General features: G+C 36.2%; 1 protein-coding gene and 1 long non-coding RNA gene across 4 annotated transcripts in view; one reads left to right on the forward strand and one right to left on the reverse strand.

The window, feature by feature from the left end:
• Positions 1 to 792: 792 nt before the first annotated feature.
• On the forward strand, positions 793 to 2,900 carry LOC124509376 (uncharacterized). Its single transcript, XR_006961432.1, has 2 exons — positions 793 to 1,089; positions 1,268 to 2,900. It is a non-coding gene; the product is annotated as an uncharacterized LOC124509376 (long non-coding RNA).
• AP1S2 (adaptor related protein complex 1 subunit sigma 2) overlaps positions 1,907 to 15,271 on the reverse strand; it is a 28,201-nt gene continuing 14,836 nt past the window's right edge. Inside the window, exons 5-6 of one of the 3 annotated variants that reach the window (XR_006961431.1) lie at positions 3,718 to 7,557; positions 1,907 to 3,195 (exon numbers count right to left, since the gene is read on the reverse strand). Coding sequence is in view for 2 of the 3 variants with exons in the window: in XM_047075940.1 (XP_046931896.1) it covers positions 9,074 to 9,130 (57 nt within the window). In the remaining variant the exon portion in view is untranslated. Of the gene's footprint in view, positions 3,196 to 3,717; positions 7,558 to 7,680; positions 9,131 to 15,271 lie in introns of those variants that run through there. The other 2 variants (XM_047075941.1, XM_047075940.1) reach the window with 2 other exon arrangements.

Genomic DNA, 15,271 nt, shown 5'->3' on the forward strand with positions numbered 1-15,271 from the left:
TCTCCCTCTGCCCCACCCCCGCTTGTACTCTGTCTCTCTCTCTCAAAAATAAACATTAAAGAACTAAATAAAGTACTTGAAAGGTAAAGTCAGTTTTTCCTCTCCATCCTGTCCCTTATTCACAGCGCCTTCTCAGGTGGAGGTTTAACATTGGGGGGGTTCATCTTTTTTATAGTGTGTTGGGGAGCTCTTTATAGAGAGGTAAATCTTATTTTTGTCATTTTCAGGAAAATTAGGATCCTTGCTACTGCCTACTGTTAAAGGAATTCTCATTTAAAAAACAATGGTCAGAGACCTGTTTAAAGAAAAAAAAAAAGGCTTAAGGCCAAAAAATACCATTCTTAGATTTCAGATCACAAAGAAGAAAAGATGCTCTCATACTTCATATGTTTTTAATTTCCTTAGTAACCTTTCCATTGACATACTGGAGATACTGAATTTCAGAGTATGTGGCATTTGGCAACTTGAGATTTGGAAATAAGGATGCACAAAATACTGAAGCCAACAGAGGAAGAGAAATTTCAAGATTGGGATTTCTGAGTGGTTATCTGTTGAAAATGAGTTCTTAAAAAAAAACACGAAAAAATGAGTTCTTCAGTATGTAGTCTATAGAAGAAAGTATGGTCCAGGTGTGCCTGGGTGGCTCAGTCAGTTGAGTGTCCGACTTCGGCTCAGGTCATGATGTCACAGTTCGTGGGTTTGAGCCCCGTGTTGGGCTCTGTGCTGATAGCTCGGAGCCTGGAGCCTGCTTTGGATTGTCTCCCTCTTTCTCTGCCCCTCCCCCACTCGTAACTCTGTTTCTCACAAATAAACATTATAAAAAAAATTTTTTAAAGTATGGTCCAGAAATCATTTTACCTTACAAATTGATTTGTTCAACTTTAAATGCTTGCTTTACCCTAAAAACGATTGAAAACTGTCATTATCTACTGGACTCACTAATGCAGAATAACTATCCCTAAATCGAGTGTTCTTCAGTACTTTCCTAAATATAGTCAAGATATACACAATTAAAGGTGGTATTCCGAGCTGAATGGCCTTCACAGATCATGGAGGACAAAACGGAATAAACACCAGCTTGTACTCAAGGTAATTATGAGATGATGGGGTCTTTTCCCTTGGGCATTCATGGGCATTGTGTGGAGGGAGGGAAAGGGCAGTTTTTAAACCACTTGACTGGTTCGTTCGAGTGTGCATCTTGAACTTAAATGTATTACGGTTTTTTAAATTTATAACGTGATTTCTATTTATGATTTAAAAATTCCAGCTCTACGTTGCCAGCAGAAGCCCATCAGGCCTGTTTCCAGTGAATAAACCGAGTATTGGAGACTAAGTCTGCAAGTATCTTTTTAGCAGACTAGAAACTTGATGGTAGTTGATCCTTTGTTCTTTACCATCCTTGCTTTAGTATGTAACATTTCCCATCTGCACTTAGGAGGGGGTCCCTTAACTATCATGATAACCAAAGTTTTGAGTTGCTGCTTATATTAGGCAGTAGTTTGCAAACATCAGTTCATTTTGGCAAGTGTGCTAGCCTTTCCGGGGCTTGGGGGAATGGGGATCCGGCTGATGTGCAGTACCTTCGATTACCTGGAGTAATCAAGAGTTGCTCATTCAGAAAGAGTAGAAAAGTCAACTGCATCAAGGTTTTAAAAGCGGCATTTATTGATTGAAAATAAATGTGTGGATAGGCTCTCAGCATGGAATCCACATTATTTTTTAATGAGCTTGAAGTACATGAAGACTCCTTACATCTTCCACCGTTTATCTTGTGTGTGCTTTTAGCAACCACATTGAAACGGAGATGAATTTTTGACATTTGACTGAAAAAATGTAAAATTCTTTAAGCAGCTCCCCATAGTTGATAAACCTTTGCAAAGAGAAGGATAAAAACACACTACAATGGTATACGTTGAACATTTATTACAACCAATTGGTGATGTGATAAGACAGTGCTAACATGGCCCGAATATGTATTGGTCACAATCACAACAAAGCTTAATCCAGCCCAGCAGATACAAATGAAAGTGTAAACCATGAAGACATGTTTACATACACAGAAGTATGTATAAAAGTGACATTGAAACAATTGTACAGCTTTAAAAAATATAGGGCCCACTAATGCCATTTTACCTCATTCGACTATCACTTTTATATGAAAGGTGGTGTCTGCTTTTAGATTTCTGATAACTAGGCAGTGCCATGGAAGGGAATGAAGCTGCCCTAACGTTTGCAGCACTTGTAAGTGGAGGGAAGCTAAATAAATTTGGCTCTAACAAGCACCCCGGAAGGAATATTCGTGCTTTAAACAATGACTTAAGCAACACTCTGTGAAGAGAAGAAACATGTTTTCTGTAAGATGCTGTTATGAAGAATTCCAGGTTACGTCAATGTTTCCTTTTTTATTTGGGGGCATCAAAAACCATCTAAGTCACTACATGGTTATGACCACAAAAAAATCTGTCTCAGGAGTTGAATGTTCCTTGGCCTTAAAAATAACGTGCTCACTATTAGTCGCTCTCTGTTCCTCGTCCCAGGTCTGGAATGCCAGGGAAAGATTTTTTAGTGTAAAACACACCATTTCAATTTAGTCATTTATGTATTCCCTTTAAGTATGTAGTTTCCAATGAGGGTCTTTGGTATAAATTTGGTTCTCTTTTTTAAAGTTTCAACATAAACAGTTAAATTTTAATTCATTTGATATGTATCAATTCCCTTTATCCTCAGATATACTGAAATGTCCCACACTAGTCTTTGGTTTCATATAACCAGGTTTCATATTATAATTTTTAACAGTTTCCTTTGCCAAAGACCGTAATTAATGAATGTAGACTGCCTAATTGTGTCATTCTCATAGATACATAATCAGATTGAGAGAAACAGATTTAAAAACTAAAATATCCAGAAAAGGTACCTTTCTTTTTCTGCATCATTCTAACTCATGTTTAAGTCCCTTAAGTTATCACTTGATTAACCAAAGTTCCCTTTAAAAAAATTTTTTTTGTGTGTAGGCCTGAATGAAGCAGCTTAGCAAAACAGTAATACTGACAAGACGTCATCTTATACCATTAGCTAACATGGACATGAAGGCAGTGACCATCTACAGTGTGTGAAATGTCACAAGAAGTCATCAACAAGGGAGGTGAGTTATGTCAGTCCAATTTCTTCAAGAACACTACGTGGGGTTTCAGCTTCCTGTGGAGGGAAAATGTGAGACTCTGGTAAGCAGATCCGGGGAAGCTTGAGAGTGTGAAATTGACACGGAGGGATGTGCAAGTTTCAGAGAACAATGCAAGCAGTTCATTGGTTTGGGCACAGTCTAAAACTGAGAGCAGGCGGTTATTCAGGGTTGTGGACCCCAAAAGACCACAGAAGGGTATTTTCAGCATGCATTAAATACCCACTAATTACCTACCAATGTGCTGGGTACCATCGCTGTAACACAAAAAGCAGTCAAGCCCACTGGCAATTTAGGAAATCATTGCTACTGAATTAGCTACAGGAAAAGTAAGTTATCTTTGTGTTAAAATTCAAAACCTCCCCTAAATAAAAAGCAGGGAAAACCCCGAGTTCTTCTGAATCTTCACATAATGTTGTTTCCCATGGCCCCCCCCCCTTTTTTTTTTTGGTCATGTGTATTCATAGAAATGTCTTACTCTGAGTTTTTACTCAGTTTTTAACTTAACTGTCCCCAGCAGCATAGCTTCAGAAACTCACCTTCCCAGACCTCTCCAAGGCAACCAATGGCTTTGGTGAGGCAACACAGAAAGAATACCTGGGGACAAAGGCATTTTTGTCCTATGTAACAATCAATATTCATTTTTAAATGTCAAAGGAAGACAAGACAAAGCAGGCATATCTAGAAAAAAATTACTTAATATTCCAAAATGGCTGATTTTGCATATCACAAAATAGGACCAGGTCAGATTCAGGGGTTACTTGCAATAATTCTGTAATTAAAAGGCATACTAGAATTTAATGGAGAAAACGTAATTTTTAGTATCCAATAACAAATTAACTTACTTTTGCATCCTAATTATGGTACAGCACAAAACAAGGAAAAGAACAATATTAAACTACAAATCCATATGTTAGATTTAATTGCATGTAAAGCAGTACATGGAATAATCTTAAGTAAATTAAACGCTAGTCTGTTTCCGTATTTGGATAGTACTTACCTTCATATAGAGATTTGAGGGAGAGAAGGCTTAGTGCCCGACTTCTAGAAAGTGCTCAAAAAAATGTCAACCGATAACATTACACAACTGAGACCTAACTGAAGGTATTTAGCATTTAGTACTAAATAAAGTACTATAAATCAACTCTGCATATAAAGTTTTTATGGTAACCTTTTAGTAGGTGTGTTTACTAATGAAAAATGGGTAAAAAATCAGCTTTGGTTAAAGAAAAAAATTCTGAAGTATTCTTGCCCTCGCCACCCCTCCCCCCAACGAAACCTCAGCTTAACCAGGCTACACATCAAAATATATATGGTGGATAAGCAAACAAGTTAAACAGCGCCACAAGATTACAACCCGCTGGAGGACATTCTACAACATAGGTGACTCAGTTTTAAAAAAATGGCAAGGAAAAAAAGCAGACGAGTTGTTAAAGATGAAAAGACTTAAAAGACATCAACCAGATACAACGTGAGCCTTGTTGGAAATCTGGTTCTAACCAAGTATAGAAATGCATTTTCAACAATTAGGTGAAATTGAACCAGGAACAAGTATTAGGAATTACTGTCAATTTTGGGGGCGGGGGGAGGACTGTGGTACTTCTTTCTCCTGGTGATACATATTGAAGGATTAAAGATGAAATAAGAGGTCTAGGGCTTGCTCTAAAATACTGAGGCAAAAATGGGGGTGGGGGGAAATGGATGACAAAACAGGCATAGTACTAAGAGTACTGAGCTGGTGGTTGCTGAAGCTGAGTGATGTGCACACAAAGGTTCTCTTTTATTTGCAGGTCTCAGAGTTTTCATGATACAGTTTAAAGAAAGTCTAATGGAAAGATGCAACAGTCCCAAGAATCATGTAAGCCAGTCTCTTTCCCTTCTCATGTTTAGCCTCAGACATTACATATACTGTACTGACATCTGAATCACATATATCTTAAATAAAGGAAACAATTTAAAAACAATCGTTTCCATTTAGGCCTTGAACTGTAACCAGTCCATTTACATGCGGACTTTGTTACCATATGGTAACTCTATTTTCCTTAGGATTTTCTTAACATTTTTTCTCTAGCTTACTTTACTGTAAGAATATGGTATATAATACATATACAAACGAGGTGTTAACTGAATGTTCAGGTTGTCGGTAAGGCTTCCAGTCCACAGTTGGCTGTTAAGTTTTTGGGGGAGTCAAAAGGTGTATGTGAATTTTCAATTGCCTGGGAGGGTTGGCGCTCCTAACCCACTCATTGTTCAAAGGTCAACTGTAATGTTAAATTGTCTTTAAAAACACCATACAGCCTTTAATGCATTTATTAAAAGATGCCTACATTTAATTCCATGCAGGTAACATTCTTCACTTATCCATGTAAGAATGACTCCCATTCTATTCCCCGGAGCTGGTCAGACTTTCCCTATGTCCTTACTGCCTGTAATCCTATATGGCATTTCCTGAAGAGAACCATGTTACGTGTCCCATATGCATTATTTAAAATATATGTCCTTTCCAAAAGGCCTACTTAAAAGCAATCAGTTACATATTTGATTCCTTGAGACTTGTACTATTTGTACATCAGTTTTTTTTTTTTTTACAAATTGTGTTCATAATATAAAATGTAATTTTGCCATGTTCACACTGAAATTGTAGCTCAAAATTACCTAGAAAAACTATTCTCTAAAGTAATCAAATTCATAGAAACAAAGTAGAATGGTGGTTACCAAGGGCTGAGGGGAGGGATGGGGAGTTGTTTAATGGCTACAGTTTCAGTATGACAGGATGAAAAATTTCTGGACATCAGCTGCACAACGTGAATATACTTAACAGTCCTGAACTGTACATTGAACAGAATTTGCCAGCTTAACCATTTTTATGTTTTTTAAATATGTTTAATAAAATTACCTGGAAAAACTAAAGTGTAAAATATATTTGTCAAAAGGGATGGAGAAGAAAAAAGTCATTCACATGAGACAAAGTACATGCAATACTTTTATTTTAGACGTGCAAGAAAAGCGATTTCAGAATCTACTAATTTAAAGCAAGCAGCTGTATACAAATAACAAAAGAAGCAACATCTTGTTACAGCTCAGCACACAGCATCCAAAGCAAACAGGCATGAGACAATGCATATTCAGCATTAAAACCAGATGAATAACATATTGCAGGGTTGGGGGAGGGGCAGAGGACAAAAATGGAAATGAAAGACCAGTGTCTCCCAATGCTTTCAAGGTATAATGCTAAGTTTCCCATTTGATAGCCCATCCAGGTGCTTCAAATGTCATGCAGTACAGCGAGAATGGAAAGAACTGGTCTGCATACCTGCCTAATAGACACTCTCATAGGTGTCTTTCAGTGGTAAACCTGTTTGAGCATCTTTTGAATTGGTTTAATGATAGCTTAATCAGGCTTTAAACTCTCTACATATAAGCAATGAATTATTGGATACTTTTCCTTTTATAGTAAGTTGCACGTTTTAAAACTATACACCATAATCAATATTAAGTCTTAATATTTAGAATATAAAACTATAGTTAACAAATCATTAAGTATTTAAATGAAGACTTAATCTATTATAAAACCATCACTAGTAAAATACTAGTATTTAAACTGTATTAGGATTTTAACTATATAAACAAACTCAGTATTAACATTTTGAAAAGGTTATTTCCTATTAAACAACAGATACTGTAGAAGAGACTTCTAACACAGTTTTCTGATCATTCTTAAAGGGACTGTTCAATATTGTGTGGCACAAATGTGATCCAATATACATGGCATTACAAACTTAAGAACTGTGAATGTTTCACCCTTAAATATTATGTAATAGTACAGATTTTACTTTCTTGAATTATTTCCAAATATACTTTTATGTGATACGTTGGAATACATTAGCTCACAGAGAGCTGTAATACAGTCACACTAAATAGAATTTCTTTTCTCCCCCAACATCTGAAGACCAAGTCACAATGTATGTTACGACACTGTTTATTCTGCTGTAGCACTTCTGCTATATGCTCTTTGGTAAAAACTTTAACGATTGCTAACGTTTCCTCTTACAAGATGAATCATGTACGTGTTTAAGGTGAAATACTACTCAAAACATTCATAGGCCATATTTCAAGAAGAAATTAAACCAGTTGAGAGCAGGAATAAACTATATCAAGATCATATATAGAATGAAAATCAAACAGAGAAATGACGACAGGAAAAAAAAATTACAATGGTGAAGGTATTGATTCTGAAATGATTATACAAGATAATCAGTCACCAAGCTGAGGGCATTTTCTTTCATAAGTATATCAGCTCTCTATTTCCTCTGTGCAATTCTGCATACACGATGAGTAGTCATTTAGTACACAGGGACATTAAAATATTCATGACGTGGCTACAAAAGAAATGCATATATTCTTATACAGTATACAAACTGAGAGACACAATCAGATTTCCAGAATGTTTACTGCACAGTAAAGAAAATGGAAACTTAAATTTTTGTTTTTGTTCTTTGGTCTATGGCTGAATATTTAGCTTATAAACAGTGCTAAAGGAGTTCAGATTCCTCTTTTAAAAACCTCATATAATGATAATCAAAATGATCTATGTCCTACAAAATCCAAAAGCACTGTATTTACTAACAGGCTGAAAAGATTTTCAGTGTAAAGTCATCTGGTCAGTACTGAGTTAACTGAAAGTTCAATTAGAACACTACCTCCCGCCAGTCTTCAAGTATGTCAGGATTTTATTACACAAAGTAAAGGAATTTAATCCGTTAATGAAAATCGTTACATCCTAAGGTGACCATAAACTCTTTTACAGATCCTAAAGGAAAATCTTTCCCAAGAAGTAGTGGAAAAGCAGTCACCCATTTGGTATTTTAAGTAGCAATGGAGGTTTTTAATGGTTCACTTAGCTTTAAAAAAACAGAACAAAAAGAAAACAAAAAACAACAACAAAAACTCCAAAGACAATGCCTTTAAGACTGAGGATATTACTTTTTAAATAATCCTCAAGATAGATTATAAAGAAATCTCCAAAAAGATGTCAACTGTCTATGCCTACAAATTTATGTAAATAGAAGTTTCTCATGTCAACGAGGTAACCTGAGGTGAGGTTTTAAACTGAGCCTAGAGTGTCCAGAGATGGATTTCTAGGGACTCCACAAACCCCTTAAAACTAGAGGCAAAATTCTGTGCAGATTTTCCTGAGAAGAGGGCCCAGGGCTCTTTAGACTCTCAAAGGGATTTTACCCCTGCCAAAAGGCTTGTGATTCAAAGTTTAAAATTGCTCATTTGAGTGCTTCTAAAATATCCTCATTTTAATATTAAATTCGGCATTTTGAAATGTTAGGCTACAAAGTCATGTAAACTGTTCAAATATGTGACAGATCTCTCATACGAGAACCATTAAATATAAAAGTATCTGAGAAGCACCAGTTAAATTTTAATCCTCAGATAATTCTTAAACACTTTCAAGAGACAGTTGTGCCTTCTTCCTCACTCAATACAGTGGAATGAACCAGCAAGTTAAAATAATGTAATAAACCCCAAATGCTTCATGTTCTTATGGAAGCTCTTATTTGCATAGGGGAATTCTATTTCTGTTATCAGTGACATTAGCGCTTCACAGTATTTACTAATACTTTTTTGTCAAAGAACCTCTGAACCTATTTCAATAGTCTGTGTAGAAAAAAAAAAAAAATTCTAAGTCCCAACAATGAATGACTAGCAGAGTAAAATTCCCTATGAAAATAGCAGTTAAACGAAGTATTGGGACTATCCCTTAAGATTTAATGGAATCAGACTTATCAGGTAATACTAAAATATAAATAACAAACTTGACAAAAACCAAACTGAATTCATAGGTCCTACTACATTTTGATGCGTGTCAGAACTCCAGCACGTATTCTAGTACGCTCTCTTACACCCAATGAAACTCTTGCTGTGATACATATTCTCTGTTTTCTGGAGAGAGAACAAGAAAAGTTTAAGTCTGTCAACCTTTCACCTAAATAGCAGTTCTTTGAACCTTTATATTATAGCTTTAAATCTTTTTGTTTTCTCTTAATTCTATACACACTGTGCAAAAACCAACCATGGAGAGCTTATGCCCATTGAAAGAAAAGAGAAAGGTAGTGTCCCAAGTAGGGCTGAGCACACCAGCAGTCCTCCCCAAAAGAGACTTACTATGGAAGAAAACAAACAGCTCTCAAACATGACTGCCCGGCATGTCTGACAGACCTTTTACTACACTTCGTAAAGGAAAGGGGAGATGCTAAACCAAACTATTCCTTACAGCCAATGATCCATATTAAGTATACTTAAACAAGAAATTAGCATCCATCAAGTGTGAAGAATATTCTTCACAGGGAAAAATATTCTTTCAGAAACCCTAAAATGCACACAAATAATGTATCCTTTTGCCACTTTTAAGTTACCGTAACATGTTTCAATAATTTCTCAGTTGAGACAGTCTGAAAAAGCTGTGCTATAAATGCCTTAGTGACCACTTAACATTTAAGGTTAATTTTAAGCTGAATGATAGATATGCCCACATTAGCCAAATGATTTTTTTCTCTAATATCCAAAGAAAATATGACAGCGGATTAAATATAACTCTAGTATTCTGGGCCCTCACACTATCAGTACATCTAATGAGTCATGGAATAATTATTTACTTAAGAATTGGGGAGGGTGAGAGTCAAGCGTGTCATAATGCACAAGGGGTCCTGTGCAGAACCAGAACTACTATCTTTTTCCACTACCCAGGCAAGGTGAGTTTCTTAATACACTAAAACATCAGCGATTTCAAATACAGGGGAATAGAGGCCAGAATGAAAACAAACATTTTTTTAATACAGTTGTTTTATTACACAAATACCGCAAATTGCCCTTAGTACCAATTCTCTGGAGACCTGTTCTCTGATTAGAGATTAGACATTATTTTCAACCTGAAATGGGCCTACAGTCCTGGGCAATCCTTTTACTCCTCACTCATTTACTCCCCAGTTAAGTCTATTCCAAACCCTCAACATTTCCCTCAGGTTATCTATGTCTCCTCTTTCTCCTCCGTCCCTAGCAGCTCTTCTCTAGACGAGTTTCTCAAAGAAAATGACAACTCTCTCAATTTCGCTCATCCAGCTGATGAAGAAAAAACAAACTACAGCTTTACTCAGTTATCTCCTCCTAACAGGAGGAAGATGTGTCTTGCCTAAGACCAATGCTTTTGATTCCATTCCCATTCACCCTGCCAATATACTTTCCCCTTTAGTCTATCGCTGTCTGCATTTGCTCCTTCTCCTTAGTGTACGTGCATGTATGTTCAACTTTCCTCCATACTAAGAGTAACTTTCTTCTCAACCCCCTACAAAAAGAACCAGAGGTAGCGGGAAGTGGAGGTTAACAAACACAGCAGAGAGAGGAATTAAGTTACACCTGTTCTTAAAACTGCCTACATTGCTAAGACAAACTCCATCACCTTTGAAATTCCCAGAAAGTCACCACACTAGGCCGATAACTCATAACAATCTGGGAAACTGTAATGAAATCTGGTAAGCTAGCACTTATCTGAAGACTTAAGTCTTGTTGAGATGAGTGCTTAAGTTAACTACTGGTATTGGATCCCAAACGGAAAACCTAGTCTCCCGATTTTCTAGTACACAAAGAGAAAATAGTTTACATTTGATGAAAAATACAAGTAACTATAATTTGAAGTTACTGCTTTATTCGTTTTTCTTGTAGAGGGGCTTCACTTATTCCTTGTACTAAAAGTAGTATCCTCTGTCCTTCATGTTCTAGAATACAAAGGTCCAGGGGCGCCTGGGTGGCTCAGTCGGCTGAGCATCCGACTTCGGCTCAGGTCATGACCTCGCCATTCGAGCCCCATGTAGGGCTCTGTGCTGACAGCTCAGAGTCTGGAGCCTGTTTCAGATTCTGTGTCTCCCTCTCTTTCTGCCCCTCCCCCGCTCACACTCTGTCTCTCTCTCTCTCTCTCTCTCTCAAAAAAAAACATTAGAATATAATGGTCCTTTTTACTGCCCCTCACTGTATTCTGTGGCAGAATTCCTACTCTCAACTCTGGAACCCTATTCCTTGTGCTTAAAGACCAAAGGGCCAGAGAAGATCCAAATTCACGAAGGTCTATGTTTAGCAATGAATAGAAAGAGAAGAACTAAAAGCCCTTATAAGGTACCTTTTATGACACAGCTCATAATGTCAGTCGTATTCCATCAGCAATTGTGAGGCACTAGTAAAGTCAGAAAGTTTTCTGACATTAAGTTAGCAACGATTGGCAAGAGCAATATGGTTGTTCCAGATAGTTAGGGTCTAAAATGGCCAAGAGCATACAAATGCCTCACTTTACATGCTGGAACTTTCTTTTTAGCAAATTCTACCTGATTTTACCTAATGGAATAACACAATGTGTACTCTCCCATTCACACAACATCATTTTGTCATTTAAAAAACTTGTAAATTAAAAATATATTTCTACTTCTAGTACATGTTTGTTTTACAGTTCTAGAAAAGGGAGGGGGACCTCAAACATTTTCACAGGTAATGCTGATAAGTTAATGTCTCACTCCTAGATCTTTCCTCACTTGATATACTGTGAGTATCTTTCCTTATCATTACATAGAAATCAATCTCATTGCTTTTACAAACAGGTTAACAGTTCCATGTATGTAGGTAGCATAATTTTCTTAACCTATTTCCCACTGATTAACATTTGGGTAAGTTCCAATGGCTTAATATTACACTGAGTCTTAGTGTATTTGTATATTTCTTTTGGACACAATTCCTTGAAATTTAACTGATGGGTCAAAAGGTGTACACATTTAACTGTTAACAGCACCAAACTCATGCTCCAAAATGGACTACAAAGTTTAAGTGGTCATAAGCAGCAGACAAGAGGGTTGCTCATCCATGCCAATCCAAGAACCAAAAGAAGTTATCATTCATATTTTAATTTACATTCCCTTACATAAAAGGGCCATTTGTTTTTTTCTCTCATCTGTGAATTATTTTCTTTCATCTGTGAATTATTTATTTATATCTACTGTTGTCTTTTTCTATTGTGCTGATCTATTTCTATTCCACGTCTCAAAAGTTTGTCTTAAAAATGATAGGGATGACTACCATCTTGTAAACCCTGCTCTAAAACCTATTAGTTATAAAATACTAAGGACAAATTACTTTCTCTGGCAGTTAATTATACTTTTCAAATTAAAAAAAACAGACTAGCAAATATCACTTTAGACTTGAAATAGTTTTAAGCATACTTTAGGGTAACTGTATTGTATTTGCCTTGGTCTTCCATTTGGATCAGGACTTGAAATGCTTTAAATTTGATCAGGGTTTTCAAAACATAAAAGATTTCCTTGAATCACTGAATTTCAAATATTCAAACTCTCTATCTTTGCTAAGTAAGTTCTTGAAGGCTAGTAAGGTACAGAAGAACAACAACAACAAAAAAGTCTGCATGTACAATAAAAGCCTGTATTTGCAAATTCTGATCATTTAAATTATTCCTCCTATAAAAAAAAATGATCAAATCCCTAAAGTGAATGGGGAAAACAGCAGAAAATTAAAAAAAATATTCTAACTGCCTGCAGGGTATACTCAATTCTGTTTCCATGTAAAAACTCAATTACCTTAACAGACATCAACAGATTTGGTTATTGTTCAGGAAACGAAATTATATAGTGACAACCCACAAGCTTTGCTGTGGGTTAGGTGTTGAAGTCAACCACAGATTATCTCCCCAGGCACTGGTTATCAAGTAAGGGTGATTTCATTGACTCACAGAGGTGATTTTTATAGCCATTTACATGTTCTCATTAAGCACATTTGTCCTTCTTTTACTGTCCTTAGGGGTTTTTTTTTCCCCCTCCTGCTTTTGATTCATTGCAGCCAATCATTTATACTCTGGACTATATATGATATTGAAAAGGTATAGTGGTCTGTAAAATGTGAATGGAATCTTTGTATATATATCCTATTGTGTTAAACTAAAGGTTCTTAAGCAGGGCACTCCTGATACTTGAGGCTGGATAAATTCCTTATTCTAGGAGGGCTGTCCTGGGCACTGTTGGACGCTTAGCAGCATCCTTGGTCTTTACCTACTAGATGCCAGTAGCACTCCACTGCCTGTTGTGACAAATCAAAAATATGTCTAGGCATTGTTTAATGTTCCATGAGGAGGCATAATTGCCCCACTCCCCATCCCAGTTGAGAACCACTGAGTTAATCTAATCGTCCCTGGTTGATGGGTAAATTATGTTTTAGTGTGCGTACCTGTATTTGCTCATTCTTCTATAATGGACATTTTTATTAAAAAAAAAAAGGCAATAGAGGAAACAATAAAAGAAAATGTAAAAGAATGTGTCAGTAGGGGGGGAAAAACCCTCAAACCTTGAAATTTTTCAGAAAGTACTTTTTAAAGAAAAAAAATCACCACCAACGGCTAGGAATATGCTCTTTGCAGGTGCCAGTCTTAGGCCTCATGCAATCAATTTAGTAGATCAGGATCAACATCGAAGAAAATAGAAGAGAAAATGTGAGATTGCAACACAAGAAATAAAAGTATTATTTAACAAAATATTTTTTCAGTTTATGTGCGTGTAACTACTGTGATATAAAAATGTATTTTACTGTGGGTTCTTGTCAAATATCTTTGAAAATCAGATTTACAGCTACTGATTTTAAGTTACTCCAACTTTTCACTATTACAAATAGCCCAGAGTAGCAAGAGCAGGCTCAAAATGAGTTAAAATGAAACTCATTTAACTCATAAAAATAAAAGGGGGGGGGAATCCTCAAATTCTGAAAAGCAGGCAAATACAGAGCTCAAAAAACACATCTAGAACAAAATGATTAGAACCTGAAAACCAGTGATCAAGGACATTGGCCAAATTGTTTCTTATAAAGCGTAAAATGAAAGACAAGATTTGTTCTGCCTTTTGTTTTTTCTGCATCTGCCTTTCTGTATTTTCCATTTCAAGCATTAATGTAACCAAACCTTACTTATCTAGTTTGTTCTAGCAGACCCCAATCAAGTTTACCTATAAAAAATTACAATATGGGGGCGCCTGGGTGGCTCAGTCAGTTAAGCGTCTAACTCCCAATTTGGGCTCAGGTGATGATCTCATGGTTTGTTGGTTTGAGCCCCATGGAGCCTGCGTGGGATTCTTTCTCTCCGTCCCTCTCTCTGGTCCTCCCCAGCTCTCGCTCTCTCTCTCAAAATAAATACACTTAAAAAAATTAAAATACGCTGGCCTTGTTAACTTTTAACCCAATTTAAAAGAAAAAGGGTTAGGCTTAAAGGCTTTAACAAACAATGGAAATCACAAAGGAATCAAAGGAGTTTGTCTTATTAAACCAAATCCTAAGAGGATTTATATCAAAACACTTTTTGCTGTTAAAGGATATTGTAAATATTTGAACATATCTAGCTATTGTAAAACAATGTACAATATTCTTGAGTTTGAGTAGCATGCCCAAACATTCTTAATTAACAAGATTTTAATTTAACCCCCCCCCAACTTTATACTAAAAGGCATGTTATTAAATACTCCAAGTACTTATTTACTTAAAAATAATTTTAGGTTACAAAAGATTCATTTTTAAAAATCACTTTTTCTAAGATTCTTACCTTTCCATTTTTATGCAGTCCAACAGATTTATTATTACTTCCACAAAGATGTTGCATAGTACTAAGATATATCATGCAGCCCCAGCACTAAAACAAATCAATTTTAGCAGCGCTAATTCTCCACAGAGCACCACTTTCTAGCTGAGGCAGATTAACAACTGCAAATCCGAGTGAATCTATTCATAAAGTGGATCATCTCGAAGTAGAAGCAAATTCATAAGTGTAATGCTTGCTTTTGGTACCTCACTTATTTTTCATTTCTCAGATTACTTTGTGAGAAACAATACCAACAGCAAACAAAGCTCAAAAGGAAAACCCCCACAAATTTCAAAATGATGCTGTTAGTATAAAAAAGAAAGGCTGACACATCTCAAAGCGCTGATCAACACCATCATGCATCTACCGCTGAGGTTAAAGCCCGACGCCCGGTATTTAACTATTTGATCTTCACGGAT

Source organism: Lynx rufus, unplaced genomic scaffold (assembly GCF_022079265.1).
Source record: "Lynx rufus isolate CCGP_SWC_20201006 ecotype Redwood Valley unplaced genomic scaffold, mLynRuf1.p SCAF_14, whole genome shotgun sequence".
NCBI lineage: Eukaryota > Metazoa > Chordata > Mammalia > Carnivora > Felidae > Lynx > Lynx rufus.